Raw genomic sequence first — 19556 nt, forward strand, 5'->3', positions numbered from 1 at the left:
CGGAGGAGAGCACAGCAACGGGGGTGCGGAGGGCAAAGCGGAGAGATTCCCGCACAGAGGATCAGGGCCAACCGGCACGCACCAGCAAGCACGAGAGGCTTGTCTGCTCGCCCGCCGGGGCAGGTGGGGGCTGGGAGCTGAGGCTTGGGCTTTGGAGGTCAGATCCCAGGGAGAGGACTAGGGTTGACTGTGTGAACACAGCCTGAAGGAGGCTAGTGCACCACAGCTAGCAGGGAGGGAGTCTGGGAAAAACTCTGAAACTGCCTAAGAGGCAAGAGACCATTGTTTCAAGGTGTGCAAGGTGAGGGGATTCAGAGCACTGCCTCAACGATCTCCAGAGATGGGTGCAAGCGGCGGCTATCAGCATGGACACCAGAGATGGGCATGAAACGCTAAGGCTGCTACTGCAGCCACCAAGAAGCCTGTGTGCAAGCACAGGTCACTAACCATACCTCACCTTCCAGGAGCCTGTGCAGCCCGCTACTGCCAGGGTCCCGTGATCCAGGGACAACTTCTGTGGGAGAACACATGGCACGCCTCAGACTGTTGTCACGTCATACTGGCCTCTGCTGCCGCAGGCTCGCCCCGCATCCGTACCCCTCCCCCCCCCCAGCCTGAGTGAGCCAGAGCCCCCGAATCAGCTGCTACTTTAAACCCATCGTGTCTGGGTGGAGAACAGACACCCTCAGGCGACCTACACGCAGAGGCAGGGCCAAATCAAAAGCTGAACCCCAGGATTTGTGCAAACAAAGAAGAGAAAGGGAAATCTCTCCCAACAGCCTCAGGAACAGCAGATTAAATCTCCACAATCACCTTGATGTACCCTGCATCTGTGGAATACCTGAATAGACAACGAATCACCCCAAAATTGAGGCAGTGGACTTTGGGACCAACTGTAGACTTGGGGATTGCTTTCTGCATCTAACTTGTTTCTGGTTTTACGTTTATTTTCGTTTAGTATTTAGAGCTTATTTTCATTGGTAGATTTGTTTATTAACATAGTTGCTGTCTTCCTTTGTTTTTTAATATATATATTTTTTCCTTCTTCCCTTTTTGTGAGTGTGTATGTGTATGCTGCTTTGTGTGATTTTGTCTGTAGAGCTTTGCTTTTACCATTTGTCCTAGGGTTCTGTGTGTCCGGTTTTGTTTTTTTTTTTTTGTATAGTTTGTAGTGCTCGTTATCGTTGGTGGATTTGTTTTTTGGTTTGGTTGTTCTCTTCTTTCTTTCTTATTTTTTATTACTTTTTAATTTTTAATAATTTTTTCTTTTCTATTTTAATAACTTTATTTTATTTTATTTTATTTCTTTCTCTCTTTTTCTCCCTTTTCTTCTGAGCTGAGCAGCTGACAGGGTCTTGGTGCTCCAGCTGGGTGTCAGGCCTGAGCCTCTGAGGTGGAAGAGCCGAGTTCAGGACACTGGTCCACCAGAGACCTCCCAGCCCCACATAACATCAAACGGCGAAAGCTCTCACAGAGATCTCCACCTCAACGCTAAGACCCAGCTCCACTCAACAACCAGCAAGCTACAGTGCTGGACACTGCATGCCAAAGAACTAGCAAAACAGGAACACAACGCCACCCATTAGCAGAGAGGCTGCCTAAAATCATAAGTTCACAGGCACCACAAAACACACCACTGGACGCGGTCCTGTCCACCAGAAAGACAAGATCCAGTCTCATCCACCAGAATACAGGCACCAGTCCCCTCTACCAGGAAGCCTACACAGCTGACTGAACCAACCTTACCCACTGGGAGCAGACACCAAAAACAACGGGAACTACAAACCTGCAGCCTGCGAAAAGGAGACCCCAAACACACTAAGTTACGCAAAATGAGAAGACAGAAATACACAGCAGATGAAGGAGCAAGGTAAAAACCCACCAAACCAAGCAAATGAAGAGGAAATAGGCAGCCTACCTGAAAAACAATTCAGAGTAATGATAGTAAAGATGATCCAAAATCTTGGATATATAATGGAGAAAATACAATAAACGTTTAACGAGGAACTAGAAGAACTAAAGAGCAAACAAACAATGATGAACAACACAATAAATGAAATTAAAAATTCCCTAGAAGGAATCAGTAGCAGAATAACTGAGGAAGAAAATGGATAAGTGACCTGGAAGATAAAATAATGGAAATCATTACCGTAGAGCAGAATAAAGAAAAAAGAATGAAAAGAATTGAGGCCAGTCTCAGAGACATCTGGGACAACATTAAATGCACCAACATTCGAATTATAGGGGTCCCAGAAGAAGAAGAGGAAAAAAAAGGACTGAAAAAATACTTGAAGAGATTATAGTTGAAAAATTCCCTAATATGGGAAAGGAAATATTCAATCAAGTCCAGGAAGCACAGAGAGTCCCAAACAGGATAAATCCAAGGTGAAACATGCCAAGACATGTATTAATCAAACTATCAAAACTTAAATACAAAGGAAAAATATTAAAAGCTGTAAGGGAAAAGCAACAAATAATACAAGGGAATCCCCATAAGGTGAAGAGCTGATCTTTCAGCAGAAACTCTGCAAGCCAGAAGGGAGTGGCAGGACATATTTAAAGTGATGAAAGGGGAAAAGCTACAATCAAGATTACTCTACCCAGCAAGGATCTCATTCAGGTTAGACGGAGAAATTAAAACCTTTACAGACAAGCAAAAGCTAAGAGAATTTAGTACCACCAAAAGAGCTTTACAACAAATGCTAAAGGAACTTCTCTAGGCAGGAAACACGAGAGAAGGAAAAGATCTACAATACATACCCAAGACAATTAAGAAAATGGTGGGCTTCCCTGGTGGCGCAGTGGTTGGGAGTCTGCCTGCTGATGCAGGGGACATGGGTTCATGCCCCGGTCCGGGAAGATCCCATATGCTGCAAAGCGGCTGGGCCCATGAGCCATGGCCACTGGGCCTGTGTGTCTGGAGCCTGTGCTCCACAACAGGAGAGGCCACAGCAGTGAGAGGCTTTCGGATTGCAAAAAAAAAAAAAAAAAAAGAAAATGGGAATAGGAACATACATAACTACCTTAAATGTAAATGGATTAAATGCTCCAACCAAAAGACATAGACAGGCTGAATGGAGACAAAAACAAGACCCATATATATGCTGTCTACAATAGAACCACTTCAGATCTAGGGACACATACAGACTGAAAGTGAGGAGATGGAAAAAGATATTCCATGCAAATGGAAATCAAAAGAAAGCTGGTGCAGCAATTATCATATCAGGCAAAATAGACTTTAAAATAAAGACTATTACAAGAGACAAAAAGGACACTACATAATGATCAAGGGATCAATCCAAGAAGAAGATATAACAATTGTAAATATTTATGCACCCAACATAGCAGCACCTCAATACTTAGGGCAAATGTTAACAACCATAAAAGGGGAAATTGACAGTAACACAATCATAGTAGGGGACTTTAAAACCTCACTTTTACCAATGGACAGATCATCCAAAATGAAAATAAATAAGGAAACACAAGCTTTAAATGACACATTAAACAAGATGGACTTAATTGATATTTATAGGACATTCCATCCAAAAACAACAGAATACACTTCCTTCTCAAGTGCTCATGGAACATTCTCCAGGATAGATCATATCTTGGATCACAAATCAAGCCTTGGTAAATTTAAGAAAATTGAAATTGTATCAAGTATCTTTTCTAACCACAACACTATCAGACTAGATATCAATTACAGGAAAAAATCTGTAAAAAGTACAAACACACGGAGGTTAAACAATACACTACTAAATAACCAAGAGATCACTGAAGAAATCAAAGAGGTAATCAAAAAATACCTAGAAACAAATGACAATGAAAACATGATGACCCAAAACCTATGGGATGCAGCAAAAGCAGTTCTAAGAGGGAAGTTTATAGCGAAACAATGCTACCTCAAGAAATAAGGAACATCTCAAAAAAACAACCTAGCCTTACACCTAAAGCAATTCAAGAAAGAAGAACAAAAAAACCCCCAAAGTTAGCAGAAGGAATCATAAAGATCAGATCAGAAACAAATGAAAAAGAAATGAAGGAAACAAGAGCAAAGATCAATAAAACTAAAAGCTGGTTCTTTGAGAAGATAAACAAAATAGATAAACCATTAGCCAGACTCATCAAGAAAATAAGGGAGAAGACTCAGATCAATAGAATCAGAAATGAAAAAGGAGAAGGAACAGCTGACACTGCAGAAATACAAAAAATCATGAGGGATTACTACAAGCAACTCTATGCCAATAAAATGGACAACCTGGAAGAAATGGACAAATTCTTAGAAAAGCACAACCTTCCAAGACTGAACCAGGAAGAAATAGAAAATATAAACAGACCAATCACAAGCACTGAAATTGAGACTGTAATTAAAAATCTTCCAACAAACGGAAGTACAGGACCAGACGGCTTCACAGGTGAACTCTATCAAACATTCAGAGAAGAGCTAACACCTAAACTTCTAAAACTCTTCCAAAATATAGCAGAAGGAGGAACACTCCCAAACTCATTCTACGAGGCCACCTTCACCCTGATACCAAAACCAGACAAAGATGTCACAAAAAAAGAAAACTACAGGCCAACATCACTAATGAACATAGATGCAAAAATCCTCAACAAAATACTAGCAAACAGAATCCAACAGCACATGAAAAGGGTCATACACCATGATCAAGTGGGGTTTATCCCAGGAATGCAAGGATTCTTCAATATATGCAAATCAATCAAAGTGATAAACCATATTAACAAACTGGAGGAGAAAAACCATATGATCATCTCAATAGATGCAGAGAAAGCTTTTGACAAAATTCAACACCGATTTATGATAAAAACCCTCCAGAAAGTAGGCATAGAGGGAACTTACCTCAACATAATAAAGGTCATATATGAGAAACCCACAGCCAACATCGTTCTCAATGGTGGAAAACTGAAACCATTTCCTCTAAGATCAGGAACAAAACAAAGTTGTCCACCCTCAGCACTATTATTCAACATAGTTTTGGAAGTTTTAGCCACAGCAATCAGAGAAGAAAAAGAAATAAAAGGAATCCAAATCGGAAAAGAAGAAGTAAAGCTGTCACTGTTTGCAGATGACATGATACTATACATAGAGAATCCTAAAGATGCTACCAGAAAACTACTAGAGCTAATCAATGAATTTGGTAAAGTAGCAGGATACAAAATTAATGCACAGAAATCTCTTGCCCTCCTATACGCTAATGATGAAAAATCTGAAAGACGCTGATGAAAGAAATTAAAGATGATACAAACAGATGGAGAGATATAACATGTTCTTGGGTTGGAAAAGTCAACACTGTGAAAGTGACTATACTACTCAAAGTAATTATAGATTCAATGCAATCCTTATCAAACTACCAATGGCATTTGTCACAGAACTAGAACAAGAAATTCTATGACATAAATCACAGCAAGATCCTTTTTGACCCACCTTCTAGAGAAATGGAAATAAAAACAAAAATAAACAAATGGGACATAATGAACATTAAAAGCTTTTGCACAGCAAAGGAAACCATAAACAAGACCAAAAGACAACCCTCAGAATGGGAGAAAATATTTTCAAACAAAGCAACTGACAAAGGATTAATCTCCAGAATATATGAGCAGCTCATGCAGCTCAATATCAAAGAGACAACAGAATCCAAAAATGGGCAGAAGACCTAAATAGACATTTCTCTAAAGAAGATATACAGATTGCTAACAAACACATGAAAGGATGCTCAACATCACTATTCATTAGAGAAATGCAAATCAAAACTACAATGAGGTATCACCACACACCAGTCAGAATGGCCATCATCAAAAAATCTACTAACAGTAAATGCTGGAGAGGGTGTGGAGAAAAGGGAACCCTCTTGCACTGTTGGTGGGAATGTAAGTTGAGCCAGCCACTATGGGGAACAGTATGGAGGTTCCTTAAAAAACTAAAAATAGAACTACCATATGACTCAGCAATCCCACTACTGGGCGTATACCCTGAGAAAACCATAATTCTAAACGAGTCATGTACCACAATGTTCATTGCAGCACTATTTACAATAGCCAGGACATGGAAGCAACCTAAGTGTCCATCAACAGATGAATGGATAAAGAAGATGTGGCACATATATACAATGGAACATTACTCAGCCATAAAAAGAAACGAAATTGAGTTATTTGTAGTGAGGTGGATGGGCTTATAGACTCTCATATAGAGTGAAGTAAATCAGAAAGAAAAAAAAAATACCGTATGCTAACATATATATATATGGAATCTAAAAAAAAAAAGTGGTTACACAGAACCTAGGGGCAGGACAGGAATAAAGACGCAGACATAGAGAATGGACTTGAGGACACGGGGACGGGGAAGAAGGGTAAGTTGGGATGAAGTGAGAGAATAACATTGACCTATATACACTACCAAATGTAAAATAGCTAGCTAGTGGGAAGCAGCTGCATAGCACAGGGAGATCAGCTCGGTGCTTTGTGTCCCCATAGAGGGGTGGGATATGGAGGATGGGAGGGAGACGCAAGAGGGAGGGGATATGGTGACATATGTATACACATAGCTGATTCACTGATTCACTTTCTTATACAGCAGGAACTAACACATCATTGTAAAGCAACTGTACTCCAATAAAGATGGTAAAAAAAAACATATTTATGACCAGTAGGACAGGATATACTACACTTATTATTCCTTATTATTCTGTCTCAACTGTATCTAGGTCTTCTCATTTTTACAAGACAGAATTTTCTAGCCCCCTTATATTTTCTTTCTTTTCTTTTTTCTTTTTTTTGACACACCATATGGCATGTGGGATCTTAGTTCCCCGACCAGAGACCTGACCCATGCCCCCTGCTGTGGAAGCGAGGAGTCCTAACCACTGGACCACCAGGGAATTTCCTAGCCCCCTTATGTTTCAGTGAGGCCATATGACTATTTCTGGCCAATGAGATGTGAGAGGAAATGGCACAGGTCACTTCTGGGTCACAGCATTTAATTGCTGGTGCAAGACTGCCCAGATTTCACTTTTCCCCACCTGCATGATTCTGGAAGCATGTCTCAAGATGGGGCCTGAAGTGACTAAGACAGAGTCCCTTACCAACTTTTGTTGGACATTCAGCATGAGTGAGAATTAAACTTTTATTTTACTAGGACTCCAAGATTTGGGAGGTTGTGCTATCACAGCATAGCCCAGCCTCTCCTGACTGATAAATCTACAAACAGCAAAAGGGACTTGTAATTCCACATTATCTGTCTTCCCTGACTTATATAATGACACAGTCTTTTCACACATTAATAAGTGGAGATAGCTCATCCTGGACACATAGTTGAAGGCTTCCTACCGTAACATGCAATATGTTAAATAGTCAATACAGTATCTTTTGGTATATTTTAAAGAAAACTTCCCTCCTGTAAAATCTGTAAAACTCTGGAAATAAGCAGGAGAGCCAGTGCTTGATTTCTGAGTTTTAGTCAGATCACACAGAGGTGGAATGGTGAAAGGAACCCAAAGAAAAAGCATAATTTTCTAGGATAAGTAACATTTATCAAAACCATTGTGAAAATTTAAGATCAGATGAAATTATCTATTTTACTGCCTGAGGAAGGCCCCCAAAAGGAACAAAAGTGACTGTTTCCAACTTTGTCCTAAATATTAGGAAAAAATTATTTCTCATTGGCAGTCTACCATAGACTAAATATAACATCCTCTGTGCTAATGAGACTGTACCAATCGAAATTAAATGAGGTTCTTTAAATTTTTCTTTTTAATATATTTTTTTAATTAATTTGTTATTTTTGGCTGTGTTGGGTCTTTGTTGCTGCACGTGGGCTTTCTCTAGTTGCAGCGAGAGGGAGCTACTCTTCGTTGCAGTGCACAGGCTTCTCACTGCGGTGGCTTGTCTTTGTTGAGGAGCATAGGCTCTAGGTGTGCGGCAGGCTTCAGTAGATGTGGCTCGCAGGCTGAAGAGCGCAGGCTCAGTACTTGTGGAACACGGGCCCAGCTGCTCCGCGGCATGTGGGATCCTCCCGGCCCAGGGTTCAAACCTGTGTCCCCTGTACCGGCAGGCAGATTCCCAACCACTGCACCACCAGGGAAGCCCCATAGGCAACATTTCTTATTCCAAAGAGAAATGTGAGAGAAATGAGTATTTCTGATGGTAGTATAACAACTTGAAAACCTAAAAATAAAATATCAGAAGCAAAACCAAGCCTTTTTTCTTTTTAGCTTTTCCCTTTATTTTAGATGGCAGGCAGCACTGGATAGGTCTAGGTTTAGAATCTTTTCTAAAGGCATATCGTTTCTGCCAGCATTTTAATATGAATTTAATTCTGCTGTTGGCTCAGAGCATGACAGAATGAGCCAACATGGCAGGCAGACAACTGGATCACTTATGGTTCATTTCAATGGACATGGCACTCAGCCACAAAATTTATGAACAAAACTGTTTTAATATAGTTATTGCATTTGTAAACATTCAGCACAGGTGGAAACAGAGAATTCAAAAACAGAAATATATTTTGTATCTAAGAATAAACAAACACTAAAGAATTAAATTTTTCATTTTTTTTAAGGAAAGGGATATTCATTTTTGTCAAGCATTAACAGTGATTTGGGTTCAAAAGCTCTAATTTTCATAGGATTCCATGAGTCTATTCTTCAAAGTATGCTATGTAAGGTTGCCCAAGGGAACACTTGACTGCCTCGACTTCTCCACCTCCATTTTTCTCCCGTTGAAAGTGAATGTTAATAAAATCCTGTACAGTTTCTTCATCTATTATCTGAAGGTCTTCCAGTCCTGTCAGAAGCACCGTCTTCTTAGATACTCCTGAAAATACCTAAGAATCAAAATAAAAAGATAAATAGAAATTTTTCTAAGCGCTTTGAATTACAAAACTTTACATTTATAAGCTCTGCTTAATATTTTGGATGTTATCTTGAGAGAGACAACGGGCCTCAGGAAGATTTTCAAGCAAGAGAATATCAGAGTTGGATCTGAGTTTCAGAAAGATAACTCTGGTGGCATTGTGACAAATAGAGGAAAGGAGGGCAACTCTATGGACAGAGAGACCAGTTAGAGAGGTAGTGAGAGGTGGAAGTGACAAGATCAAGTAATGAAATGAATGCTGGAGGGGAAGCGAAACCAAGAGTTAGGCATGAGTTCTAGCTTTCAGGATGGCAGGCTAGGTTAATTAATAAGATTCAAACGGAAACAGAATCACAACTTTTTATTTTTTGTGGGGTGGGGCCGGGCAATAAGTTTCCAAAATGAAAGAAGAGAGATGACTTTACCTGAAACTTTTTCATGTATGTTTCTGTGTACGGAGAAACAGTAACTCTCTGGCAGTTTTGATTTATATAAAGAGGATAGTCTTTTATTTTCAAAATCTTGTCAGCAACTAGAAGTAAATTTTTAAAAATTATTTTCTCCTTTATATCAAACATTTTTTAACCAAAGTTAAGACCTCCTTCAAACAGAATGTCAGAGTAAACAGTGGCTTGAGGGATTAATTTTTAAGAAACTCTACAGTCCACAATAAAGAATTCACAGTACATAATTTTAAAAAACATAAGACCAAATGATAATGAGATTTAAATAGCTCCATCTGTCTTAAACTATCAGTCAATCAATGCACAGTGAGCTGTGATGTCCCCAGATAGACCTACCTTGAGCTACATAAAATGTGATAACCATTTGCAAAAAATAACCCAGGCATCCTAACAAAACCCAGTGTTTCCCAATCTCTCAAGAAGTATACATGCAAATTACGATTAGAATACTCTCTCTCTCTCTTTCTGTGCACATATATATATATATACACATACCTACATATAGCAAATTACTATATTACTATTATATATATAAAATTACTTAATTGTCCTGTAACTAATACATGACATTCAATAAACCTGTATAATGATGTTAATCAAAGGTGGAGGGGTGCTGAATGTCATCTAAAAAAAGTGAAGGCAAATAACAAAAATTCATCAATTTTCTCCAACACAAAAAATAACCAGATTTATTTTTAGCAGCTTTTTTTTTCTCTTAGAGGGAAAAAAGGTAATATGTCAAGATTGCATAGAGTTTAACAGAAACAGTTCGTAAGAATATCCAATCACTTTTTTTCTCCTCTCACCAGTCCACCTTGAATCAGCAATATAGTACAGTGGTTAAGAGTGTAGATCCTTGCTGGCAAGGATGTGGAGAAACTGGAACCCTGGTACATTGCTGGTAGGAATGTAAAGGTGTAGCCACTGTGGAAAACAGTATGGCGGTTCCTCAAGCATTAAACACAGAATTACCATATTATCCAGCAATTCCAGAAGGATCTGGAAAGACATTCACCTAACCATAACTAGCCACATAGCAGGAGAAAGGGAAGCTTGAAAATTTAAGGAAATGTCTCAATTTTTATTAAATTAATGTTGTTCTCTATTATTTCAATTTTCTTTAAAAAGCATGTACTACTTTATTATGAAAAAACTTAAATCAGTCAACGGTTTTTAATTGTATATTTGGACTTCTATCATATGTGCAAACCCTGGAGAAGCCCTAAGAACTAGATTAACTAGAGGAAGAGATTTTTACATTGAGAATCATTTGAACATATTAACAAAAGAACTTGGAGAATCTTCTATTTTTCATTATAAGAATATAAACCTCCCTAAGATGATTTGGTAAAAGTCCATTTCTACCTAAAAAAGGAACAGCTGTTCTATTACCCCCTTTTCTTCCAGGAATCGATTACCTCCACCTGAGATCCTTGTCAATAGTAATAAGTGAGATGAAGAGACAGTTTTATATATGTATTTTTTCAGAATGTTTCTCTGCCACACACCCACTGTGCGATCTTGGGTAAGCTGCTTACCTTGAGTACGCCTTAGTTTCCTCATCAATAAAATGAGTATAACACCTACATCCAGAGCTGTGCTATGGATCTGAGCAGATATATGTATAAAACACCAAAGACTCCATGCCTGGCACGTGATAAGAATGCACTAAGATGTAGGTACTTGTTATCTGTAATCCTATCATTCTCAGTAGCACTCAGCGAAATCATTTTCAGGACTCTACCATTTCATAAGGTTAAAAAAAAAATCCCCTGTTATTATGCTGTCTAATAAATTCCAAATAAAAGCAGTAGAAAGGGATACTTTCAGACCTGGCAGAACGTAATTTAAATGCTAGAGTACTGTCTAACTCTCAGTCTGGGAATACCTCCACTTTCCACAAACGTGATGACGGCGCTCCGGGACTGCCTGTCGTACTCCACGCAGTCCACTTCTCCGCCTCCGTTGCGGGACTTACAAAAACTCAGTTCTAGCTTGTCTCTCATCTGACTTTCAGGCAGTTCATCAGGAATGTCAGTAACATGGATCTTCATTTTAGACACTTCTACGTGAACCTGGGAAATCGGTTCACGTTCAGAAATATGGATGAGAAAAGTGTCCGTGTTTAACAAATTCTGAAACGCTTTAATCACCATGTTACCTGGAATCTGACTCCTGAGTTTAATGGAACCGGGCTGGCCATAACCTTCACATTTACATCCTGTATCTGCACATGATGGTGCCCCATTCTGATCACATTTTGGGCAACTGAAAAATAATTTGGGAAGTATTAATTTCCAATATTTCAATACATTTTTACATGTTTGGTTTAACAACAAATAATCCTGAATATTTTAAATTTTCTTTAATTTTAAGGGATCTAATTTTTACATTTTTCTTAGGATTTCTAAGTGATGGTCATCTTGCCACCATAGTAGGATATATTAATGTCAAAATACATCAGCAAAAAATTACAATGTAGAAATTCTCAACAAGTTCTAGATTAATCCCTTAAGAGATAAGCCCGATGATCCTTCAGAAATTCATATATTACTTCAGTACAGCCACACACCCTTCCTTTCCACTGTAGACAGAATTATCAGAGAACTCCCTTAGTACATTAAAGCTCAGCCAGAAATTTCTTCCATGTTGAGTAAGCTAGGAAAACTTTTTAGGTCAGTGTCGTTCTGACAATTAATCTTATTTATCATTTGTCACTGCTCCTTAATATGTTACAAGCAACAAAGAAATAAATATTTGTTCTTGTCTCTGTCTTTCCCCAGGATTACATATTAAAGACCACAAAGACTTGAATACAAAAGAGTGAGTCTTTTTTTTTTTTTTTTGGTCATATTTAATGAAGAATTCTACTTTCCTTAAAATGCTCTTGAGATCATTCATTAAAAAGTCAATAGTCTTGATATACTGATCACAAAACTATCTAGTCTAATTTAGCCATGCAAATGGGAAAGGCTTAGTATTATAATTATGCCAAACATCATTAGAAATCCAATAGCAACTATATGACAGTTTAAAATGAATGTGCGGGGAATTCCCTAGTGGTCCAGTGGTTAGGACTCGGTGCTCTCACTGCTGTGGGCCTGGGTTTCAATCCCTGGTCGGAGAACTAAGACACGGCCAAAAATAAATAAATAAATAAGAATAATAAAAAAACAAAATAAAATGCATGTGGGTATGTGTTTATTTTTAATTGTGTGACATAAGAGTTTATAACCCTTCAGTTGTTGATATTTGGAACTGCTTACTCTAATATGTCAGAAAGACTAGACACAAATTAGTCTCGGTCTTATAAACCTCACATGTGTTTATAACAACCAGACAGCACACCACAGCTGGAGGAAGAGAGAAACAAGGCTAGAAAACAGGGCGTTTTCATGTGGGAATTCAGACTCATTGTACCATGATATGGCTCTATAACTTGAATTACAGCTTTTTGTTGTTGTTATTGACAACAGGCAACAATAACAGAGATTATCAACTGTAAGTAATACTTAGATGATGATCTTTCCCTCCCAATGCCCACCCCTCCCCCACCCCCCAAACCTCCAACATCTGGTGATCTGACACAGCTGAGAGGGCCTACTTGTGTTTCAACTTCTGTGACTGTCAAAAGCCAACTCCTGTTTAATTGTGTAGAAACCCAAAGTTGTCCAGAAGAGCAGGACCTCAGAGCCATGCCAAGGGTGGAAGCAGTGATGCAGCTGTTTCTGAAGAAAATCCTGTTCCCAGCATACCCAGGTAATTCCTATGCAGAATCCTTGCTTCCCAAATCCTCACTTCCATCCTTCAGTTATATCTCAATTACCACTGCCAACTGCCAACTGCCAACAGGGCTCTTGGCCTCCCCCTTCACCCTCAGCTGCAGGGGCGGACACAGGGTGGACAAAGCGTATGTGCATATAGTGACCTGCCAGAATGCCTTTCTATTTATTTTCAGGCTATAGAAACAAACCGGGTGCCAAGGAGACATGAGTTATAATCATAGATTCCCAGAATCTGAACACTGGAAGGGCTTGTGAAGACCATCTGACCCCACCCATAACTTAATCTAACTTGGAAAATATGAGAACAAAAAGCCCAGATGGTGGCCTGCTCAGAGGAATGTTGGTACAGTAGAACGTACAAGGGTACTTGAGGTTTGGCTCTCAGCTCTGCAATTTATCACCTGTATGGACCTTAAGCAAGTTCCTTATCTTAGGTAAGCTTCCGTTTCTTTAGCTGAAAAATTCCTAACATGTAGCAATAATGACAGCTAACATTTATTAAGTGTTTATTAGATATCAGACACTGTGCTAAGTATTTTTCAACATTTCTCATTTAATACTCAAAGCATGGGCTTCCCTGGTGGTGCAGAGGTTGAGAGTCCACCTGCCGATTCAGGGGACACGGGTTCGTGCCCCGGTCCAGGAGGATCCCACGTGCCGTGGAACGGCGGGCCCGGTGAGCCATGGCCGCTGAGCCTGAGCGTCCGGAGCCTGTACTCCGCGACGGGAGAGGCCACAACAGTGAGAGGCCCGCGTACTGTGCCCCGGTCTGGGAAGATCCCACATGCCGCGGAGCGGGTGGTCCCGTGAGCCATGGCCGCTGAGCCTGCACATCTGGAGCCTGTGCTCCGCAACGGGAGAGGCCACAACAGTGAGAGGCCCGCGTACATCAAAAAAAAAAAAAAAACTCAAAGCAACCCCCTGAGGTAGGTACTGCCACAAAACATGTCATAAAAAAATTGAGATTTATAAAGAACCCAACCAAATTACACTTCTAGAAAGGGGCACAGCTGGCACTCAAAGCCAGATTCTCCTCATTAAGGTGCCCCCAGATCTCAAGAGGGTCCCACACCACGGCGGACTTGGCAAACATCAGGTCCCACCCCCAAATCTCTGACTCCAGGGCTCTTGCCATTCACAGGTCTTGTGCACTTAGGTAAATCACTTAAACACCTGAGAATCTGTTTTCTTAGTTATAAAATGTAAATAGTAACTCTCTATCTTATTTCTTTCATGGATTCATGTGAGTATACAATGAGATAATGTCTGTGAGAACTCTCCGAGAACGATGTAGAGCTTTACGACCTTGAAACATTATCACTAGTATTATCACTTGCAGGTAGCAGTTGCAGTAGAAAGGCATTGGTATTGGACATCACAACACCTGGGCTTGAGTCCCAGCATTGTCACGTCCTGAATGAGTGATCATGTTCAAGTCACTCAATGTCTGAGAGTCAGTTTTCTCATCTGTAAAATGGGGATAATCATACCTACCTCAGGGTGTCACTATGAGGATGAGATGAAATGATAAATGTAAAAATTGTAAAGCAATGGCCAAATATCTATAAAAACTCTTTGAAAGTCCCAGTGCTTTCCAAAGGTGACATGGTCAAATTTTTGAACATGAGTCATACCTTCTTCTTTTTCAAAGGTGATAAGTGCTTGTCCTTTTTGTAGCTCATAAGGAACTTTTGAGCTCACTTGACACGAATAGGAGATATTTGAAAACTGGCTGTCAGTCTCAGGATTCTCTACAGCTGTGAACTTTATCTTTGTTTCGGGAATATCCTCGTTAATCTAATTCAAACAGAAATGTTTGATTAAAATCAAGACAAGAAATAACTTAAGTCCTTCCAATGATAATGTGATCATCCAATAATTCATTCTCCACTGACTTCAGAGCCCCACGGAATACTGAGCGTGGTCTTATTTAATATCTTTAGTAATTGCTTCTTCCCAGGGAAGTACTCAGTAATATAGTCAGATGCTGATCCTTCAATATTATTTCACAGATGAAATTGTAAATATATAATCTCTCACTTTTTCAAAGTGTTTAAACTGGTCAATATTGTGTGGTGTTTGAGTGTAAAGCCTACATCATTCCTGTAGAAAAATACTCTTTAAACAACTGTGCCAATAATAAGCTATCTCACAAAGAAATCATTGCACAGTATATTTACCCTCACTGCAAAGAGGTATGAAATAGAGTCAGGTGTATATGGTTATTTTGATGGCAAACTCAGATAACTTCATCCAAAAAGAAAGACTCCTGAATTCAATGACTTAAAATTTATCAAATTTAAATTCCCCCTTCCTCAACACCTGCCCATCAACTTTTTAACCATTACCCCAACTCAGGTTTATAAAAATGTGAAGGGACACTACCAGCAAGATCTGTAATCTGGAGGACAAAGTTAAGGGGTTATACTTAGCTGCTTAAAATCACTGGGATGAACAGTCAGTACAACCACACATAAATGCACAAATGAATTGAGTGTTTGCATTTCTATTTCCCATGGTTATTTTACATGTTGCAAGAAAAGGTTTTATCACAAAGACATTAGAAAGAAATATCAAGTGAGTCATTTGATCTAATCTGACATTTATTCTACATGTAACTTTGGTAGAATTTCTGATTACCATAACTCTGATTTCAAAACGATCTGCAGTGTCTTGAGAAAAGGCAGAGTGTTTCCCAATAATGTAGAAACATCCAGTACACCCTGAGAAGTCAAGAGCTTTCCGGAGTGAGAGTGAGAATGCCTGCTTCTAGTCCTGAGTAGACCGTGGCAGGGAGCAATTCACTTATGCTCTCTAGACCCCAGTTTCAGTCCTCTGTGAAGTGAATCAACTGAGCTGGCTGGGTTCCCGAGGCCCTTTGAGTTGTAGGACTAAATGATCTGGCTCCAGCCTGAGAAGCATCCAGAATCTTAACAGAGACTTCTCTAAATCTCACAAACACCGGAAGCTTCACTTCTTGATATTCAACATCCTATCCCCCATTTCAGAAACAAAGAGTGACAATGCTTTAAGCATTTAAATTGTTTAAAGTATTTTTTTTAACAACCTGGGTTGTTATGAAGAAAAAAGGAGTGAAAGCTATGTCTAACTCAAACACAGGAGAAATTAAGAAAGAATTTAAATGGTGAAGATACTCATCCAATTTCTTTTTAACTGTGAAACTCACTTAAATTACTTGGATGAGGAGAACAATAAAAGAACTTGGTGAGAAGACCAAGAATTTGATCCAAAAGTGATTGATAATGACCATCACTTGGGGGTAGTTTTGGATTAACATATACATGAATATTAAAACATGTATTAGCATAAGTGTGCAGCAAGATGAAATTCTACAGTGATCACACACCTGTGACCAGCGCCCAGATTAATAATCAGAACAAGACCAACACCCCAGAAGCCCTCTTGGGTTCCCTTCCAGTTCCTACCTGCCTCTAAGAGTAACCACCATACTAACTTCTAACATTGTGTTTTCATGCTCTATTTCAATGGAAGCGTATGGTGTGCCCTGTTTCTCCTTTTCTGGCTCAGCATTGTGTTTATGAAATTCATCGATGTTATTGCATACAGTTGTAGCCTGTTCATTCTCATTGTTGTGTAGTAGTCCACTGTGTGAATACACCCTAATTTATTAATTCATCCTACTGCTCTCAGTCTGGGGCTGTTGCAAACAGTGGTGCCATGGATGACCATAATGTTTTAGATATGAATTGTGTATCGATAAATTGCTTTTCCTGAAAAATGGGGTCTGTGAAAAATGAGATACATAAAATAATTAAAGAAGTACCTGGGAGTTCCTGGTTGTCGCTTGCAACTCAGCTTCAAGCTTTTGGATCTCCTCCTTTAACTGAGTATTTTCCTTTTCAATTTCACTAATTAATTTCTAAAAATAAAAAGGAAATAAAATAACACCTAAAATTTAAACAGTCCCGACCTCATTTTTCTTCTCTTTTCTTAATATTTATTTATTTTGGCTGCACAAAGTCTTAGTTGTGGCACACGGGATCGTTGTGGCACACGGGATCTTTGTGGCAGCATGTGGGATCTTTAGTTGCGGCATGTGGGCTTCTTAGTTGTGGCATGTGGACTTGTTAGTTGTGCATGCACGTGGGAGCAAGTTCCCCGACCAGGGATGGAACCCGGGTCCCCTGCATTGGGAGCGTGGAGTCTTACCCACTAGACCACCAGGGAAGTCCCAGCCCCGACCTCATTTTTCTAATTAATTAAAGAAGCAAAATTTCTCTCACTTTGAACAAGGCAAAGAAAGACATTAGACAGTCTCAAAATAAATATGATCACGTGAATAATACCTTTGTCAAATGTTTTACATCATCACCTGTCGACTTTCTTACCACTGCCAAGGATTATTATCCCTATTATACAAAAAAGGAAACCACTTTTCACACTAAACCAAAGTCACAGAAATGTTTTTAGTAGAGCAAGGATTGATACTCCTGTCTTCTGGATCTTAGTTCAGTGCTCTGTCAATTCCCTCTTAATTATTTGTGACTCCAATATGACTTTTAAGTTGCACCGTAACTGTGGACATATGTTACTCTGGGGCAATTTTTAAATATTTTTTTCTGTGATTCCCACAGTATAGCTGCCTTGACATGCCAGACAGATGGCCTTGAGTAAGTGGTTTAACTACCTGAGCCTCCATTTCCTCTTAGGTCTAATTGGATAATTGCTAACGAAGCTCTTAACTTCTAGGTGCAAATCAAAGAAATGAGAGAGGAAGTGAAAAAGCAGCTAACATTGTAAGCTGTGTAAGAGAAAGAAAAGAAATATGATTCTTCTTGTCAGTCTTGAATAATAGAGGTAAAAAAAACTGAAAACCCTAATATTCTTCCAAATTCAACATAATGTTGGACGAAGACATATGAAACATGCCTCACTGCAAAACTAATAGATGTAAGTTAATTTTTAATAGTACTCAGTAATTTTTCCTTTTTACCTGGTTTTGTTCATCTTTCATAAATTCTTCAGCTGGCCCATACTCCTTAAGAACTTGTTTTTTGTTATCTTCATCAGTTGCCATGATTCCCTAATTACTATAAAAAGTAAATACTTTAAAAATAGTACAAACACACAAATTCAAGAAGAAAAAATAACTTTTACCCTCTTACAGAAGAAACATCTCTTCTTTGCTATATGTTTTTTCCTATCACCGGTCTTTATTATCATGTGGATTATATCCAAAGTCTTTATTTCAAATAACTTTCACACCTATAAACATATAAAAAGGTTCTAAAAATTCTTTGCTTTTCAACACCGTAAGATAAAATAATAGGTATTAACATTCCTTTGTAGTTCTCATTTCAATCATAATATGATGCTCCATTTTAAAAGACTATTATTTTGGTCTTCTAGACTTTTTCAAAGGTTTTTATTTAAATATTTAATTCTCCCTATTATACTCCCCAAATGTAATGGAGTAAAAAGACCTCCAAACACCGTTCCTCTATGCGTACAGGGGTTTTCACAATCCCTCCCGAGTTCATACACTTGGACAAGAAAAAAACTTCATCTTTATTTCTAATAACCTCTGATTGAAACTTAGCATTCTCTTCAAATATGAATATAGGCAACAAGCCACACAGTATTTGCAGCCCTGTGACAAAAGTCACCAAGACGGTACAGGTATTTTCATAAAATATTTTAACTCTTCCAGATATCCTGAAACATTGTGTTTACCCTGCTTCAAAATTATGATAGTTATTAAACTCACAACTAGGTCTTATAATAAACTGTAGTATATTGATATATATTACTATATTAAATATTTTCTTTTTGAATAACCTGATAATCATATTTCAGTATAATTGGTTTCCTTTATAATTCTATGTATTTTGTTTTATACAACTTAAAACCTTTTTTATTTTGAGAAAGGCCCACAAGCTTTTTCAGACTGGTACCAAAAAAGTTAAGAAACCTTGCCTGTATATCAATTTACTAAGATGGAGTTATCCCAGATCAAATATGACACAAGGATTATCATAACAGTTTTTATTGATTTAGAAGCACATTAATAATGTGTCTGTTAACACAATCTTCCAAGATTTCAAGTAGCTAAATTCTCACTATTCCTATAGAAGAAACAGAAAAGACATGTATTCTTCTCTAAAAATAAAATAGAAGACTAGCAAAAAATTAGTCATAGCTTAGTTTACTCAGTGTGGACACAAGCAGTGTCCAAAAAAAGGGGTCATATGGTAGTTCTACTTTTAACTTTTTGAGGATCCTCCATACTGTTCTCCTTAGCGGCTGCACCAATTTACATTCCCACCAACAGTGCACAGGGGTTCCCTTTTCTCCACACCCTCTCCAGTATTTGTTACCTCTTGTCTTTTTCATGATGCCCATTCTAATAGATGTGAAGTGGTATCTCATTGGGTTTTTTTTTTTTTTTTTTTTCGGT

At 38.7% G+C, this 19556-nt stretch overlaps 1 protein-coding gene across 1 annotated transcript in view; it reads right to left on the reverse strand.

Moving 5' to 3' along the window:
- Window positions 1-8564: 8564 nt before the first annotated feature.
- NMI (N-myc and STAT interactor) overlaps window positions 8565-19556 on the reverse strand; it is an 18240-nt gene continuing 7248 nt past the window's right edge. Inside the window, exons 2-8 of the mRNA XM_007445565.1 lie at window positions 18093-18182; window positions 16923-17018; window positions 14752-14914; window positions 11494-11600; window positions 11221-11407; window positions 9294-9400; window positions 8565-8839 (exon numbers count right to left, since the gene is read on the reverse strand). Of these exons, the coding sequence (XP_007445627.1) occupies window positions 8654-8839; window positions 9294-9400; window positions 11221-11407; window positions 11494-11600; window positions 14752-14914; window positions 16923-17018; window positions 18093-18176 (930 nt within the window). The 5' untranslated portion in view covers window positions 18177-18182 and the 3' untranslated portion in view covers window positions 8565-8653. The remainder of the gene's footprint in view (window positions 8840-9293; window positions 9401-11220; window positions 11408-11493; window positions 11601-14751; window positions 14915-16922; window positions 17019-18092; window positions 18183-19556) is intronic.

Source organism: Lipotes vexillifer, unplaced genomic scaffold (genome assembly GCF_000442215.2).
Source record: "Lipotes vexillifer unplaced genomic scaffold, Lipotes_vexillifer_v1.1 scaffold193, whole genome shotgun sequence".
Classification (NCBI taxonomy): Eukaryota; Metazoa; Chordata; class Mammalia; order Artiodactyla; family Lipotidae; genus Lipotes; species Lipotes vexillifer.